This window comes from Phoca vitulina, unplaced genomic scaffold, assembly GCF_004348235.1.
Source record: "Phoca vitulina isolate PV1807 unplaced genomic scaffold, GSC_HSeal_1.0 scaffold21, whole genome shotgun sequence".
Lineage (NCBI taxonomy): Eukaryota > Metazoa > Chordata > Mammalia > Carnivora > Phocidae > Phoca > Phoca vitulina.
This window is the reverse complement of record NW_022589724.1, coordinates 14,397,588-14,414,209: the sequence shown is the minus strand read 5'-3', so window position 1 is coordinate 14,414,209 and position 16,622 is coordinate 14,397,588. Positions and strand designations below refer to the sequence as shown.

Here is a 16,622-nt window from a genome sequence, read left to right as displayed (position 1 = left end):
AGCTCTGCTTCGTGCTTGAGGTCCCTGGAGGCCCGAGCCCTCCCACACCCCCTTTGGGGTGCCTGGTTCGGGTGAGAGGCAAAGAGGGGAGGGCAGGAAGATAGCTACAGGACAGGGCTCAGGGAGTGCCGCCCCCAGCCCTTCAGGTCTCCGTCCCTCAGATACCGCGTGACGGGGCCAGGTGCTGCCCTGCTCTGAGCCCCGGGGTCCCACCGACCCCAGTCCAACTGTGGGCTGGCACAGGGTGGGTTCAGCAGCAGGACTATGGGGAGGACACGTGGCACGGGCGGCCTCCCCATGGCAACTGGGAGGAAAGCGGGTCAGGGGCTCAGAGGCCTGTGCCCGCTTTTCTGTTGCACAGTCAGACCACGTGCTCTCTGGGGGTGGGTTCCCAGTTCTTACTGCAGTGGCTTATGTGGATTCATTTCCTCCTGTGGCTGGGAGAGGTCTCCGGCCCCCACACCATACCTGCCTGCCACGGGGCCTGTCATCTCAGCAACGCTCCCCCCTCCACACCTCCCCCGCCCTGGCTTCGGCCTCCGAGTCTAGATGCTGGCCTCAGCTTTGCTCTCCGAATTCAGAGACCTGCCTTGCCTTACCCCCCACCTTTGCCTCAACAGCCCCCCATGCTCCATCTTCCAAGGTCTGCACGCCCCAGACCTCCTGCCTGAGCTCCACCTCAGGTACAAGGAAGAAGCCAGGGAACACATATTTAGGGGGGCCAGAGGGGAGGCAGGAGGCGTGCAGGGGGGGTGGACCTGGAGAGAAAGCAGCAGCAGCGTTGAGGCGGGGGTGAGGGGGTTGGTTCGCATGCAGATAAAACACAATGCAACAAGGGAGTATTCAGATCACCTTATCACCTTTCAGTCCGGGCTCCCCCATGTTCCCCATCAGTCCCTGCAAGACAAAGGCCAGATCCTGCTGTGAGGGGGGGTCTCAAAGCCACGGAAGGCAAGTGCCCCGCCTGACACCCACTGGGTTGCCATGCCCACCCGGGGCTCGATGCCCCACCCAGCGATCAGTTTTCTCACCCGTGAAAGGGGGCAATGACCCCCAGCTCGGAGGGCCATGATGTGGACTAAAGGAACACGAGAAGGGACAGCTGACTCCTGAGCCATGGCACTCCGAACAAATCCAGGGGAGAAGGCTGCTCATGGGGACAGATGGGTTCCACGAGCATTGCCCCCTGCACGTTGGCCACATGGGGTCGTCCCTGGAATGAGGTCCTAGCAGTTCTGGCCCATCTTTTTCCTGCATGCCCATCCCACCCAGGGACATACGAAGTTCACTGGTTTGCCACTATAGTTTCTATGCCCCTGGTGATGCCCTCCCCCCCTCCCCCATTGGCCTTTCAGTGCCCTGACGTCTGGAACCACATGAGACTCATGCTCAGCTCAAGGACTGCTGTCCAAGAGACATTTCAGCCATAACTGACATACAGAAGCTGACTGGCTCTCAGGCCCAGGAAGAACTGAGCTGCTGAGCTGCCAGCTCCCATCCCAGCACCCCTTGGAGCCCCCGTCCTCCCCTCCCCCCACACTGTGCCCAGGCACACTTCCCTCTGGGCTGCCATGGGTCAAGGTGGGGGGTGGCTGGAAGGGACGAGACCCGGATTCAGGGATGGCTCTTGTTTACCTTCACGCCCTTGGGTCCTGGATAGCCAATCGGACCCAGTGCTCCCATGTCGCCCTGGCAAGAGAAAGAGAAGAGAACATCGTGAGAGGTGGCTCCCAGGAGTCTGGCCTGGGAGGGATGATCCCCAACGTCTCCTAGCCTGGGCTTCTGAAGACACAACCCCACTGGCTCTGTCAGACCACCTGGTCTCATCTCTCCTCTGCTGCTTGCTTATCATGTGATTTGGGGTGGCTAACCTCTCCGTGCCTCAGTTTCCCCATCTAAAACGGGGATCAGTACTACGAGCCTCCTAGAGTCGTTTCAGGGAGAGCTGACTTACGCGTACAAAGTAGTGGGCACAGTCTGGAGGCATCTGGGGTTGTCCCAGCCGAAGGGGCTCTACCAGCATCTAGTGGGTGAAGGCCCCACAACACACAACGATCTGGCTCAAAATGCCCATAGTGCTGAGGTGAGGAGCCTGGTTGAGAATGAGGCGGTGGCTGGATCCTCTCTGCACAAGCCCACCCTCCTCCCCTCACGGGTCCTCAGCTCCAGCCCGCCCCTACCACTACTGCCTCCAGTCGCAGCCATAATGGTAAGCCCACACCCAGAAATAGGGAGCCCCTGAAAATGCTCTCTTCTCCCCCCTTTCCATCTGCTGTGACTCGTCAGAGTGTCTGGCTGCTATGCGTGCTCAAACAATGTGCTTGACCTCTCTGGGCCTCAGTTTCCCCCCTCCCTGCGTCAGGCTCTGTGGGGGTCCCTGGCAAGTGCGCGGATGCACGGGAGGAAGGCTAGGTGCCCCGGGCTTCCTGTGGGAACTGCCCCGAGAGGTCTCCATCGCATTCCTGCCCGACTTCCGCAGAAGGGCCGACGGGCCCGAGGAGAGAGACAGAGAGAAGGTGCGAGTTCACAGATGGTGGCGTGGTCTGCTGAGACACTGTCGGGTCCCACCCCACCCACCCGGCCCCTGCAATGGCTCAGATCAGCTGACACAGAGGCCGACCACCATCCGGCCACGGCCCTGCCAGGGACGGGCTGTGGGACCTTGAGCAAAACCCTTGCCCTCTGGACCTCAGGATCCCCACCTGATTAGGTCAAACCAAACCTTCTAGCTGAACCTCTGCCAAGAAATGGTGCTTTCAGCTCCATCAAGTTATGTTCTCCTGCAGGAAGTAAGGTCACAACAGGTGCCGAGACTAACACAAACAGCACTGTCTGCCAGGCATGGAGCTCAGCACCTTACCTGCCTCGACCTGAGGACTCCTCACAACAGCCCTTGGAGATTCACCCTCCTACCATCCCCATTTTACAGACGGGGAAACTGAGGCTCCATAGGGCTAGGACTGGATGGAGCTGGGATTCACACCAGGCAGTCCGTCTCCAGAGCTTCCAGGCAATTCTGAAGTCGTCTTGGGAGAGGAGGGAGAGAGGGGAGTGAAAAGGCCAGGATCACTGGCCAGGAGAGGCTGGGGTCCAAGGAAAAGCCAGCCCTTCAGAGAAGTGTACCTCCCTAGGCCTTGCTGGTTGCTGCTTCTCTCCCTCTCTTTTCCTGGATGAAGGGAGCCAGCGGTGGCCTGCCCAGAGTTCCCCATGATCCACAAATAAACAGACGAGGCTCTCCTGGCACAGTTGGCTCCAGCTGGGGCCCGGGCTGTGGGCAGGGGATCAGTCAGCAGCTCTGGGAACACAGGCTCCTTCTTCCCGCTGCAGGCCTGAGGGTGGCTTGTGTGGGGACTGAATTCAATACGGGCCTGACTGACACCTGGGGCCCTGGGGAGCCACAGCAACACCACACTCGCCGCCCCTGCAGGCCCTTCCAAGAAGGCCTGTGTGTGGTGGGGGGCAGGGACTTGCATGGGTATCCAACGCCAAGGGGAAAGGAATCCGTGGAAAAGGGACTCTGGCTGCAGGGCACATGGGGAGAAGGTGGCGGCTTGCTTAGGGCAGGCCTTTTCCTTGTTGGCAGGGCCGCAATGCTGGGCTCTGAAAGCACTCGGGGGAGGAACAGAGAAAATTCCAGGCCGCTTTCCCCCCGCGTACAGCCCGCAGAGCCCCAGTCGGCTCTGCACTAGACACCCTCGTGGGCAGCCTGACCGACCGACACGCAGCATGTCATGTCCTCACAAGAGAGAACAATGAGTAATGCCCTGAATTTGGATCCTGTTCCCACTTTTTTTTTTTTAAAGATTTTTTATTTATTTATTCATGAGAGAGAGAGAGAGGCAGAGGGAGAAGCAGGCTCCCCGCTGAGCAGGGAGCCCGATGCGGGACTCGATCCCAGGAGTCTGGGACCATGACCTGAGCCGAAGGCAGACGCTTAACCACCTGAGCCACCCAGGCGCCCCCTGTTCCCACTTTTGCCTAAGCTCCCAGACACCGCTCTACACATCTTGCCTTTCGTCTTGCTGACTCTCACCAAAACACAACCAACCACGTCTGCAACCATTTCCAGGACTCCTACTGTGTGCAGACACCACGCGTGAGACTTCAAGGTCCCGTCAACCGCCGTTAACGGGAGCTTACGCTGGGCTCCGGCCGGGACGTGCTGCTCGGGCCCTCGCCGGCTGTTCACCGTAACCCCATGAGGCCCATCTTACAGAGGAGAAATCGAGGCTTAGAGAGAGGCGAAGTCGCTCACCCAAGACTAAGCAACCAACAGGGGACATGGGCAGGACCAGAATCCAGGTCTGGCTGGCTGGCAGGGCCTCCCACCACCCCTCACACACGTCTTCCCTTCCTGCCCCGCCGTTCCTCTGCAGCTGTGGCATCCTTGGCCACGGGTTCCCAGACCCAGAATGCTCTACCCTGTGCTCATGTTGTTCACACGCACTCATCCTTCCGCCGAAGCACCAACATCCCTTCCCCGACCCCACAGGCCAGGCCAGGCCCCTGCGGTCAGGTCTCACAGCCCTTGCCACGCCAGTGACCATTTATATGGCGGAGGTGCTCGCTCAGAGTGGCTTAACAACTGGGTGAGAAAGAAACCTAATCACGCTCTCATTTACAAGCCCTCCAGGGGGAAATCTCGCCTCGGTGTTCCTAGAACTGCCTTTGAAGGCAATAAGGCCTCTTTCCAGAAACTCTGATAGGGATCAGTGGCTTGGGGACAGGGACATGGGGGCTATGGCCGGTCCTGGCTCCTGTGTGGTTTTAATAAGCACCATCTCTCACACAGAACAGCCCCTGGGGCGGTCCACACTCACACATCTGCTGTCTCCATTCTTCTGTCTCCAGAAGTCACACAGAGCTGAGTGCGGAATGCAGTGGTAAAGTCCGTGACCTACGGACACAGGCCCAGGTCCAGCTTGTTGCTGTGTGACCCAAAGCAGGTGTTTCAGCCTCTCTGTGCCTCGGTTCCCCTAAGTGTATCATGGGTAATCCCACTTCCTACCCTCAGAGGCTTGCCATGATCATTAAATACTTCGCACAAGGCCTGGCACACAAGGGCTTGGTTTAAGTGTCAGCTAGTGAGGCTCCTGATCTTGCTTCATCGCAAGGAAACAAAGCCAGATGATCATTTACTGACAGAATATGGGGGACTCGTCCACTATACCCCACACGCTGGGCTTTGGCCAGACCACATATTCTTTGGGTCTCATTAGACCCACGGAGGAGCCAAAATTCCCTCTCTGTCACTCAAAATAAAAAAGACAGAAATCTTCTTTGTTGGGCAGATTCTGGAATCAGGCACTCTTTTCTTGAGGGCCAGCCAAAGGGTTTCAGTTACTCAAACGGGGCTGTTCCGAGGGAGTCCCCCCTCGGAGGCTGCAGGGGGGCCGCCAGCAGCTTATTGGGATCCGGGTCACACAGACCCGGGTTGCAAGTCCTAGCTGGTGACCTCAGACCCCAGCCTCCCTACTGGGGTGACTGGGCTGAGGCCGCCCCCCTTCAACTATCTCAAGGCTTCCCCAGCCTAGTGCACACCAAGCATACACAAAATAGAAAGACGTTCCATAAATGTTAGTCTGTCTCCTCACGTTCTTCCTCCCGCCTGCAAGGACCTGGGGGTGGGGGGGCGGTGACAGGGGAAGTTTCAGCTTCAGTCTGCATGCAAATTGCTTCAGCTGACTAGACAGAAGGCATTGAATAAACCTGAATCTCCACTAAAATGATTATCAATATGTGGAATTCCCATTTGCTCAGCTAAAAACCCACATCCTCTGGAAAACCAGAGGTGACTCATGATCCCTCTTCCCCTTTAATTCCTGGTTAGAAAATTCCTTTCCTCTCCAACTCTCTGGGGAGGCCACTATTCTCCCTACCCGCCCTGCCCCCACCCTGGGGCACAGAAGCTGCTGTTTCCAAAAATCCAGGGCAGGAGGGGGTCCTTGGGTGAGAAAAGGCACTCGTTCGGGGAGTGCTGGTGATTTGGCAGGGTCTGGTCTGTGCTTGTGACCCCCCACCACCACCACCACAGGAGGAAGGGAACATCCCCGTGACAGCAGAGGGAATTTTAAAACAGGGGAAGTGAGGCTGAAAGTGGCAGAGAAAGACACAGAGCAAGAGGGAACCCTGAGGAGGCATAGATCAGCGATTTGGAAAGGGACATCATGAGGGGGTGCACAGTCTGAGGAACGCAGGAACACCCCAGCTCAGGCCCTTCAGAAGCGGGCAGCGGGAGGCAGATCCTGGACTAAGAGTTGGAGGACATGCCTTTCGGTCCTGACTCCATCTTCTCCTGCCTTATGGGTGATCTTGACCAGGGGCCTCAGTTTTCCCATCTGCCAAATGGGATTCTCTTAAGAGCTCCTTTGACTAGGGCTGCCAGATTGAGCGAATGAAAATACAGTCTGCCCAGCTACATTCAAATGTCAGATAAACACCGAATGATATTTTAGTATAAATGTGTTCTAAATATTGCATCTGAAATTCAAATTTTACTGGGCGTGCTGTATTTTATCTGGCAACCCTCATTGAGGAAAGCAAAGGGGAGCATAGGTGGGAAAGAGCTTTGTAAAGAGTCAGGAAGGCCAAGGGCATTGTCTGAGTCTCCAGAGCCTGCATTCATTCGGCCAAATGATATTCTTGTTCCTCTCAGGACCCAACCTAGTGGACACCAGGACAATGACAAAGAGAAACACGTGCCAACGATGAAAGCCAGGATATGTAAACATCCCTGCAGGAGAGCTTTGGGAACTGAGAGCATTTAGCCTGAAGAAGGAGCCTTGGTAAGGACAGAAAGCGACCATCTTTTCATCTCAAACAGTCTCTCCCAGGGGCAGGGGAATGACTGGGGCTCAGGATTCAGCAACACCACACATAGCAAGAGCTCTGTAGAATGGCCTGGGCTCCCCCAGGAAAGAGTGTCCAACACCAGGCTGTTCAAGCTGGAGTGTAATCACTGTGTGACCAGGATGTTCCAGAAGGCATCCCTGTGAGCTTAGAGGAGGCAGGACTACAAGACTTTGGGGGTCCTCATAAACTGGGGTTCTCTACCTCTCGTTGCAGATATTCCTTTTCCAAAGCATCTAGGCAGTGCCTTGTGCCAAAGAAGATGCCCAGCAAAGTCCTGCTGCATGGACATCGGGGATGACAAATGCATGACTCATAGGTGGACATTTCACTGCCCCAAGCCAAGGAGATGTCACTCATTGATCACAGCCCGTGTCTCCCACTAAGTTCCAATGTGACTTTGAAATCTTTCTCTACACAGCAATCCAGAGGGCTGCTACCATGCATAACATACATGTGTGTGGGTGAACTAACAATAACTATTATTATTATGACGAGCACTTCTTGAGTCCTTACTATGTGCGAAGCACTTTTTATGTACTAGTTTCTTTAAACCTTCACAACAAAAGTCTAAGTTAGGTACTACTATTATCCCCATTTTATAGACGAAGAAAGTGAGACACAGGGAGGTTAAGAAATTTGCTCAGCATCTGAATTCAACCAGTGGTAGAGCTAGGATCCGAACCCAGGTGGTCTGGTTGCAGGGACTGCCCCCTTAGCCACAGGACTGCACTGGACTGTGGGCATCTGTGGTGCTCAGACTCTTTACAAAGCCCTCCTGGCTCTTTACAAAGCTCTTGTGGGCACAAGGATCCCATCTTATGAAGGGGTTCCCTGGGGCCAGAGCTGAAGAGCACAGAACCAGGAGGCGAGCCTAGGGTGCAGACCTTCCGCCCCTACCCTGCCCAGGTTCTGCACTCACCCGTTGCCACTGGGAACCTCTGGGCCCTCTTGCCAGGACTGGCCACCCCTAAACAATGGGGCCCCTGAACTCCCCTGGGGCCTTCTCCAGCCTCCCTCTGAACAGAATTTCGTGGCATAGTTGCTGGGGTAGCCAAAGCCGGCAGCCCATTAGTCAAACTAGGGAACAGCCTACTTATATCCCTCCATGGCCCCCCAGACTCAAGCCCCATGAGGAATGACCAGAGGACAGAGCAAAGGGGCATGAGACCCTGGGGAAAGCTCCTAGAGTCATTTCCCAGGCCTGAACCTCTCAATGGTTCTTGTGGCCAGACCCAAGGTCAAGGTCCCACTCTGAGGGCCCAGCAGGAGGCCCTGGTTTTGGCTCATGGAACCACTCCACAAGGCCTACCCCAATCTGGATGGAGTCAGAGGTCAGCCTGCCTCCCACCTCCATGTGCACAGGCCTCTTTCAGTCCCAGGCATGTCAGGAGGTGATAGCAATGATTAATATAATGATATTTTCCTCTCAGGGCACACTTACTAAATGCTAGCCCCTGGACCAAGGCCTCAGTTAATCCTCACAACCACCCCCAGAGTACTCTATCATCATCCCCATCTTACAGATGAGAACTAAGGCTCAGAGAGGGTAAGCAACTTCACCCAGGTCACACAGTCATGATGGGGCAGATCTATGACTTGAACTCTGGGGGTCTGGCTCCAGAGTCAGTGCTGTGATGGAAAGGATGAGGAAGACGGCCTGACATGACCTCAGCTCCTCGGCCAGCCACTTCACCTGTGGATGGGCATGCTATCACCTACCTAGACCTCCCTGCGGTACGATGGGCAGGCAGCAGGTGTGAAAGCACATCCGCACTCTCATGCTCCAAGCACCTGCCTTCATTTAACTAATGAAGAAAGAGGCTCAGAGAAGGTGGGTGATCCACCTGAGGACACACAGCAGGGCTTTCGTCCCTCTGCGCCCTGGCCAGACTGATTATGTCCTGCTCCCCCAGCTCCTCCTGGGGTTTGATGAGAGAGGGACCTTTCCAGCAGGACTTGTCGCTTGCTCCCCACACCCCGCCACCCAGGCATCTGTGTACTTACAATGAGGCCGGGGACTCCTCGGGGCCCTGGCAGGCCCAATTCTCCCTGCAGATAGGAAGAGAGCAAAGCGGTTACTTGCCCTGTCTCCCTCCTGGGCCACTCCCTCCACGCTATCCCCCTGTGGGCACCTGGTGGGATCCTCTGGAGCTGACCATTCCTTGTGCCTGATTAGTGACTCTCGGAGCCTGGCCTGAAGTTTGGACAAGACCTTTCCCCCTTCTGCCCTCAGCTTTCCACATCGGTAAAACAGGGAGGCTGGATTTCCAGACCCAGTATTTTCCACTTGTAAGTTACGTGTGAAAGAAGAGGTGGAATCCTGATCCTGACAATAAAGATGGGCCAGGTGTCTGGCCCAGATCTCATTTCACCTTCACTTCATAGATGGTAACACTGGGGCTCGAGAGTTATGTGATGTGCCCAAGGTCAAGTGCAAGGAAATAACACAGTGGCTCAGCTCGAAGCTGAGAGCCACCGGGCCAGCCTCTCTCCCTCTCCCAGCCAGGAGGTGCTGGGGCCCTGAGAGAAGCCCGCCTTCACGAAGTAGGCTGTCAGGTCTCTGCCTCCCAGATGCTGGAGAGGGCTCTCGCCTGGGAGTCAGGGGATGCGGCTGTGTATGGCATGGGCAACTTTCCATCTCCTCGTCTCTAAAAATGGACCATCCATTGCTTGCACCAGAAAAGACAGGTAGAGGGGTCTGGATCAAGTTCAAGATGCAAGGCATGAATAAAAATGGGGGCTTCTAGAAATGCTGAATATCAGTGGGAATTGCCAGCACCCTCCAGGTGTTTGTCTTGCTTCGGGTGGGCCCAGACAGGAGGCTATCACTACAGCCACCAAGAAGAAGCGGAGGGGAGACGCCGCCTTGGCTTTAAAATGAGGGAAGCGAGGCCCAGGGAAGGGAAGTGACTTGTCCAAGGTCACTCAACAACTGCGTGGCCAAGCCGGGGCCATTCACCAGGCCCTCTTTCTGCTCCCCCAGGATCTGAGGATAAAGACACTGCTGCCCCTCCCCGAGGCGGCTTCGGGGATGACATCATGTATTATAATGCCTGACCCGATAACTGATATACCGAAGGAGAGGCTCCAATTTCTCACCTCCGTGCCTTCGCTGGTGACCTTTCCTCCACATGGAATGTCCCCTCACCTCTCTCCTCAACCCAATCCAACGTCACCTTCCCCAGGAGTCTCCCTGCTCCTCTATCCCTCTTCCACAGCACCCGGGGCCCTTGACCCCACACATCTCACTCTGCCTGGTGCGATGGACCGGACAGACAGCCGTGAGCTCCTCCAGGGCAGGCGATGTGCCCGCTGTGACCTACTGTTTACAACTGCCCCATCCAGGGACACCTGTTGTGAGCCGACCGCCTTCCCATCCCCTCTCACTTCACTCTTACACCAGCCCTCTGGGGCTGGCATTCCGACCCCCAGATTTACAGAGAGGGAAACTGAGAATCCGAGAGGGGAACCGATGTGTCCAAGTGATGCAGCAGGACTCAAACCCTGGTCCACCCGGCTCTGAGACCAGGGCTTAAGCCCCCATGGTTGCTGGGGTGAGCCCAAGCGGGGTCAGGCTCAGGGAGCATTTGTGGAATTGAAATCCCTACACCATCAGGGGCTGATCGTGGAGCCAGCAGTCACCTCTACAGAGAGCACAGCTGGCCACAGCTGCTTCGGTGGGAAGGCCCAAAGAGAGATGTGGGAACATGGCAGGTGTTCCAAAGAGCTTTGGACTTAGTCTGCTCCCCTGGGGCAGAGAACAACTTCCTCTCCCGCCTGAGCCTGAGCCTGGAACAGGAAGGGAAAGGCGGGCTCAGCACCTCAGGGCAGGCTGACCTGGCTCCTCGATGACAGGCCTCCGATTATTTACAAACTCTATAAACATGCCTATGTTGAAGATTTCTTTAGAACTCAGCTCTTCTCTCCACACAGGGCCTGCAAACCATCAGCTCCCCGAGGGCACTGCTGCCTCATAAACATTGTTGATGCTTTGTAAGACGGTAGTCGCCCTGGCTTCCCCGTGGGGAGTGACCCAGAACCTTCCTGAGTCCTTGGGGATGCGGCACGGTCTGGGGCTTTAGAACCAGGGGCTCAGTGCGCTGGGGGGGGTGCTTTCCTGGGGGGTACAGGATACCCACAGTGGATAGGAGCTTGGGGTTCAGAGGTGGCAGGGGTGGGATTTGACCCAACTTGTCTGACCCCAAAGCTTGGATTCCTCAAACCTGTTGTGTTTTGCTCTGGAATCTCTTTCCTGTTCCCCAAGACTTGAAATACTTACAGGGTTCCCATCCAGTCCAGGAGGACCTCTTTCCCCAAAGTCTCCAGGAAACCCCTGAAGGCACAAGAGAGAAGAAACATCTGCAGATTAGTGTTTATACCTGTGGGGCGGCTTCCATCCAAACCCCCGGGGGCACACAAGGACATGTCCATGCAGTCTCACTCTTTGGTTCTGGGATCTGGGCAGGCGGTGGGGTCCCCAGTCACGCGACGCCCTCAACAAACACCAAGACCCGGACCAAGGAGGCAGGACGGACAAGAACTGAGGTCAAGAATCAGAGGCTAGGCTTGAACCAGTAGCTGACTTGCCAAGCCTTCTAAGGACATCCCTTTCCCCAGTGGGCCTCAGTTTCCTGACTAGTTGAAGAAGGGAAGGCTTCTGCAGCATTTTCCAGCTCAGACCTTCTGAGGCTGTGACATGCTCTTCACAAGCTGCCCTATGCAATCACGATCCCCATTTTTACAGATAAAGACAGCAAGGCTCTGGAAGGGTAAATGTCAACGTTATGCAAGGTCACACGGTGGGTGACTATCAGCCCCACTGCCAGAAGTAAATTTCAGCAGCCCAGAGAGGGGCCAGGCCACCCAGCCCAGGCAGCTTTGGCCCTCTCATCCCATCCCTGACCCCAACTCCATACTCTCTGGGGAGACAGGCAGCTAGAAAAACATGGCTCTGGGGACACCTCTGGGGACCAGGGTAGGGGTAGGGGGCAATTCCATTTCGCTTCAAAGGGAAGAGAAAGTCCTCAAGGTTGGAATTTAGGGAAACCTGTTTTTCTCCCCTGCTTGAATTCAAATCATTGTTTTTCCAGGGAAATTTAATAAAAAACACAGCACATGTTTTTCTGACCAAATGGATGCCTGAGCTGTTCAGTAAAGATTCCTCACAGAGGACAATTTGTGTCTGGTTTCTAACACAGCTGGGGGAATCCAGGGAATAGATTAAACCTAAGGACAAACCCCAAACCACTGAAAACGTCTCTCCTGACTGAGCAAAGAGACCTTGAAATGTATGTGCATCCAGGCTTTTGTCCTTGCCCTGTTCAGCTGTCTTATTCTCCTGAGATCCCTCCTCTGTCAGGGAACCCTCTTGGACCAGAAGGGCAGGGGTTGGCCTTCATCCTTGAGGAGGTGTGGCTTCGTTCAGACACCCAAAGGAGGACGTGAGGACAGAATAATGAGATTCGGATCAAGCCAGTCACTTTGCAGGCAAAACCTCATTTGCCTTTGACATCTACCCTTAAAGGAAAGGTTATCAGTCCCATTTAACTGATGGGGAAACTGAGGCTCGGAGAGGCAAGGTCACTTGGCTAAGGCAAAGAAAAGCAAGTCTGTGGTAACAGCTGAGTCTAGGTCCCCACCTCTCTAAACTCCATCAAGTTTGTATGAGCTGCACACGGGCAGATCATGGCACATAGAAGCTGCTAGAATATGTATTCAGCTGGTTTCAGAGAGTGGCAAGGGTGTGTGCGTGTGTCTACAGGCCCATCTCCAGGTCAAGTCTTTGTGGGGGTACATCTGATCCTATCTAAGATTCCTCTCCCCACATACTTTGGGTCCCCCTGGCAAATTTCAGCCTCCCCCCAACCCGACCCTTCTTTGACAAGCTGTAAGGGAGAGCCGTCTCCCCTCTTGGGACTGGAGACATCAGCTGGGTGGGCTGTGGTGAGGGGAGACTTCTGAAGGCATTACGTTTCTGCCTTCACCTTTGGAGGCTGGGGTTAGGGGCCTGGCAGGAGAGGAGAACCATCTATCAGGGGACAAGGCCAATGCCATCCAGCCAGGCACCTGGCCAACTCCACATGGCCCATGAAGGGCAGAACTCAGGAAGTCTGTGCTCTGCTCGCCAAGTCCAGTGTCTGGAGACTAGCTCTGGCTGTATGACCTCGGGCAGATCCTCACTTGACCCACTGTCCTGCTCAGGCTGGGGTGCAGGGTGTATTCTCTAAGAACACTTGTCCCAACCCTTAGATGAGGCCTAGAAGGAAGGAGCCTCTTCCTCTACACACAGGAATGCCACCCAGCCTAGGGCAAGATGAAGCCCTTGACACCATCCCCCAGGCACACATCCTGGCTACAACGCCCACTATATTCACACCCATCGTTCTGCACTCAGAGGCCACTTCAGGCTGGCTCAGGGACTCCCCTCAGACCCAGCTGCCAGGCCAGCCTCCCCCATGAAGGTTTGGAAGCAGCGCAATCCCATGCCAGTCCTGGCTCCATCACCATGGGCCTCTCCAAGCCTCAGTTTGCTCTGCTGTACAATGGGGCATACAAACAGGATGAGCTAAGGTGTCCCTTGCTGGCAGCAGGAACGTGAAGGCACATCTCTGGGGTATAAGCAAGGGAGAGACCATCAGAAAGGTCAAAATCCCAAAGGAAGGCATTTCTGCAGACAAAAAGGGTCCAAAGCTAGCCAGTGGCTGATAACAGCAGAGTAAGAACAAAGACAGTAAGAGCAAACTCCAGCAGCCCAATAAGATGAGTAATTAAGAGCATAATGGTTGGGGGATAAAAGATAGGAGCTTTAAAAGCGCTGGAACAAATCTGCGATTGGAACAATCTCTAAGATAGAAAGACCCTAGCTGTTCTTGACAAGCTACACCTCATTGCACCAATGGGGAGACTGAGGCCCAGAGCATGCACAAGGGCCCATCACCCACCAGCCTGTGTCACCCCTCTGCCGCTGGAGACATATCTCATTTCCAGCACTTGCCCCGGGGCCCCGATGCTTGGCCCTTTTGGATCTCAGAGAGGCGGCCGCCAAGCTAGATGTGGGGCCCCACTTTCCTCCCACTCTGCTTCCCTCTGGCCATATCTCCTCGTGCATGGAGTGCAGTCCCAGCCGGGCCAGCAGCAGGACCTTCCTCCGCAGGCCTGAGCTCCCGGCTGCAGCAGGCTGGCCGGAGGCCCAAGGAATGAGCTCGGCACCCTGCCGGGGCCCCAGCCACGTGGTGTTACCACTTCCCCAGGTCGGGGCCCCCGGGGAACTGGACGCCTTGTACTTTGAGCAGAACAAGGCCCAGGAGGAGACAGAATCAGGCTCCAGGAAGGGACTCCAAATTCTATCTTAGCTACAGCAATGCAGAGGAATAGCTGTGAAGAGAGGGCGGTCCTTGTCACCACATCCACAGCAGGATGCCAAGGTCTGAGGAGGCCGCTGAGGGCCACCTCAGCCACTCCCCTGCCTCCAGGCAATGTCTACCCCATCCGTCTGCTCCAGAAGGTGGGCTGGAGAGGCAGGGGAGGCATGAAGTCTCCGGGATCAGAAGTCCCACTAATGCCTCGAAGGCTCAGCTCCCTGACCTACGAAATGGTCTGTCTTGCCAACTCCCCTAGCAGAGCTGGGCTGAGGAGGTGGGATGTCGTAATGCAGCCCCGGCATGCTCTACTGAGCCAGGGCACGCTAGCTCTGGTTTGCATCAACAGTGGGAGTACAGAATAACCTCTCGGAAGAGCCCCCAGAAGGATCTCAGGGCCCTCTTTATAGTGTTGAGATTCTCCACAGTCAGGATATTCCTGGGCAAGCTTAACCTGCATCCCTCCTGCTGCACTTGCAGCCTGCCGTAGTCCTTTCTAGAACACGTGCGCACTCCAAGTGTGCTGACATGGAAAGACACTTTGAGGTCACAATGCTGAGCATGTTTTCACCCTGCCCTTTTGGAATCCACTAAGGAGCCCATCTAAGAAGAGTCACCTCAGGGAACAAGTAGGAGATAGGTAGGTCAAGTTCTCGCCAGGATCCCAGGGTCACCAATAGCCCTGGGCAGCTCTAGCTCAAGTATGGGACACTGGGGACCAACCCGCACTCCCAGCATCACCACTGCGAAAAACTCTCATCCATCTTGGTCTCAGTTTCCCCACCTGGAAACACGAGACCTCTGTCACTTTGCTCCCTGCTCCCCACAGTCTGAGAATTGGAAAGGATCCCGAAACCAAATGCACCATAGCAGCAGCTCTTCCCACCCGCCATGGGCATGTGGCCTTGGGCAAGTCCCAGTTGTCCCTGACCCACACACTGATGGAGTGGAAGCCAGGGTTGGGCCTTTCCAGCTGTAAGCTTTAGGGTCTGCCAGCCTGACTCACTACATAAGACCAGCCTCGCAGGCCCGGCCAGAGGCCACGAGACACGCTGTGAGCAGTGGCCAGCCTCTGCCAGGCATTCCAGCAGGCTTGAAAGTGAGTTCACAGAGCGCCCGCCCAGCAAGAAGATTCACTGCAACGTCTTCCTAACTCCTGGGAGGGACCCTTGTCCCAGCTGCAAGTGTCGCTGTGCCATGCCCAGAACAAGCCAGGACAGCCCAGGAGAAACCCCTTCAGCTCCAACCAAGTCTGCAACATCTTATATCTGGACCCCTCCTCAGAAAACCACGACACACTTTCCATTCTAGCAGACGTGAGGAGATGAGAGCTTTAGCCTAAGCTTTCCTTTGGAGCTAAAGATAGGAGCGCAGAGAGAAGTGTAAGGTAGAAAGCAAGCAAAGGTCCTGGGGTCGAGTCCTGACCCTGCCATCAACTTGCTGTGTGACTTTGGCCAAATTACTGGGCTCTCTGAGCTCTGTCTGCTTATCTTTCTGACAGAGAGGTCAGGCCAGCTCATCACTGAAGTTCTTGCAGCTCTGATATGCTCTGACCTCTAGCGTCTCCTTTAGGGCTCTCATCAGCAAAAGATTCCCACACACCCTCCTTCCCGACCTGATGCTAAGGAGGCCGCGTGCCCGAGCCCAAAGTTCTGCTCGCTGGAGAGAGATGAACTACAGCAAAATCACCACCAGCCCTGCCAGAAATGAGGCCAGCTGCAATCTGGCATGAGGGAATTCAGCTCATTCTCCCAACATTTCCTTTTGTTGATACATGCCTAGAAATCGCCTGGCCCAAAGCTTTGACAAGAGGACATTTGCAGAAGGAGCGCCGCCCCCCACAGCTCCCCCCAGCCCACCAGCCAGATCAAGGGCTCAGGAGCACTGGCAACAGGGGAATGGCCATAAAGACCACTTAGGGAGCGTGCGGGCCGAGGGTATTTGCAGACTTAGGGGCCCGGCATGGGCAGAGACAAAGGCCGTAGGGACTCGGTGCCATGCAGTCCTGCTCCCTACACTATTAAATCATATCCAGTGCAGACCTTGCCCACTTGATAGCCATGGCAGCTGGGCCAGGGTCAAGGGGACTTTCACGGCCCTCAGGGGTATTGTGTGGCCCCCCTGTTGAAGAAGGGGGATTCCTCCCACCCATGCCTGACACTGTAGTGCCAAAGACCAGCCCATCATGAAGGACAGGGCACAATCTTAGGAAGTTAAAGGCAAGGAGCAAGGAAGCAGAACTGAATCATCAGTTCTGGGGCTTCGAGTCTGGTGAGGCCCCCAGAGGGTTTCTGAGCAAATGGCTTTGACTGAGTCTCGGCTGCCGAGGCTGGAAAACAGGTGCAGTCAATCTCACCTCGGAGAATCAGTGGGGGAATCATACGTAGTTCAGATGCCATGCAGGCAAAAGGG

At 55.6% G+C, this 16,622-nt stretch overlaps 1 protein-coding gene across 1 annotated transcript in view; it reads right to left on the bottom strand.

Annotated features, from left to right (window-relative positions):
• COL27A1 (collagen type XXVII alpha 1 chain) overlaps positions 1–16,622 on the bottom strand; it is a 129,833-nt gene that overhangs the window by 67,903 nt on the left and 45,308 nt on the right. Inside the window, exons 13-16 of the mRNA XM_032418988.1 lie at positions 11,132–11,185; positions 8,857–8,901; positions 1,636–1,689; positions 853–897 (exon numbers count right to left, since the gene is read on the bottom strand). Of these exons, the coding sequence (XP_032274879.1) occupies positions 853–897; positions 1,636–1,689; positions 8,857–8,901; positions 11,132–11,185 (198 nt within the window). The remainder of the gene's footprint in view (positions 1–852; positions 898–1,635; positions 1,690–8,856; positions 8,902–11,131; positions 11,186–16,622) is intronic.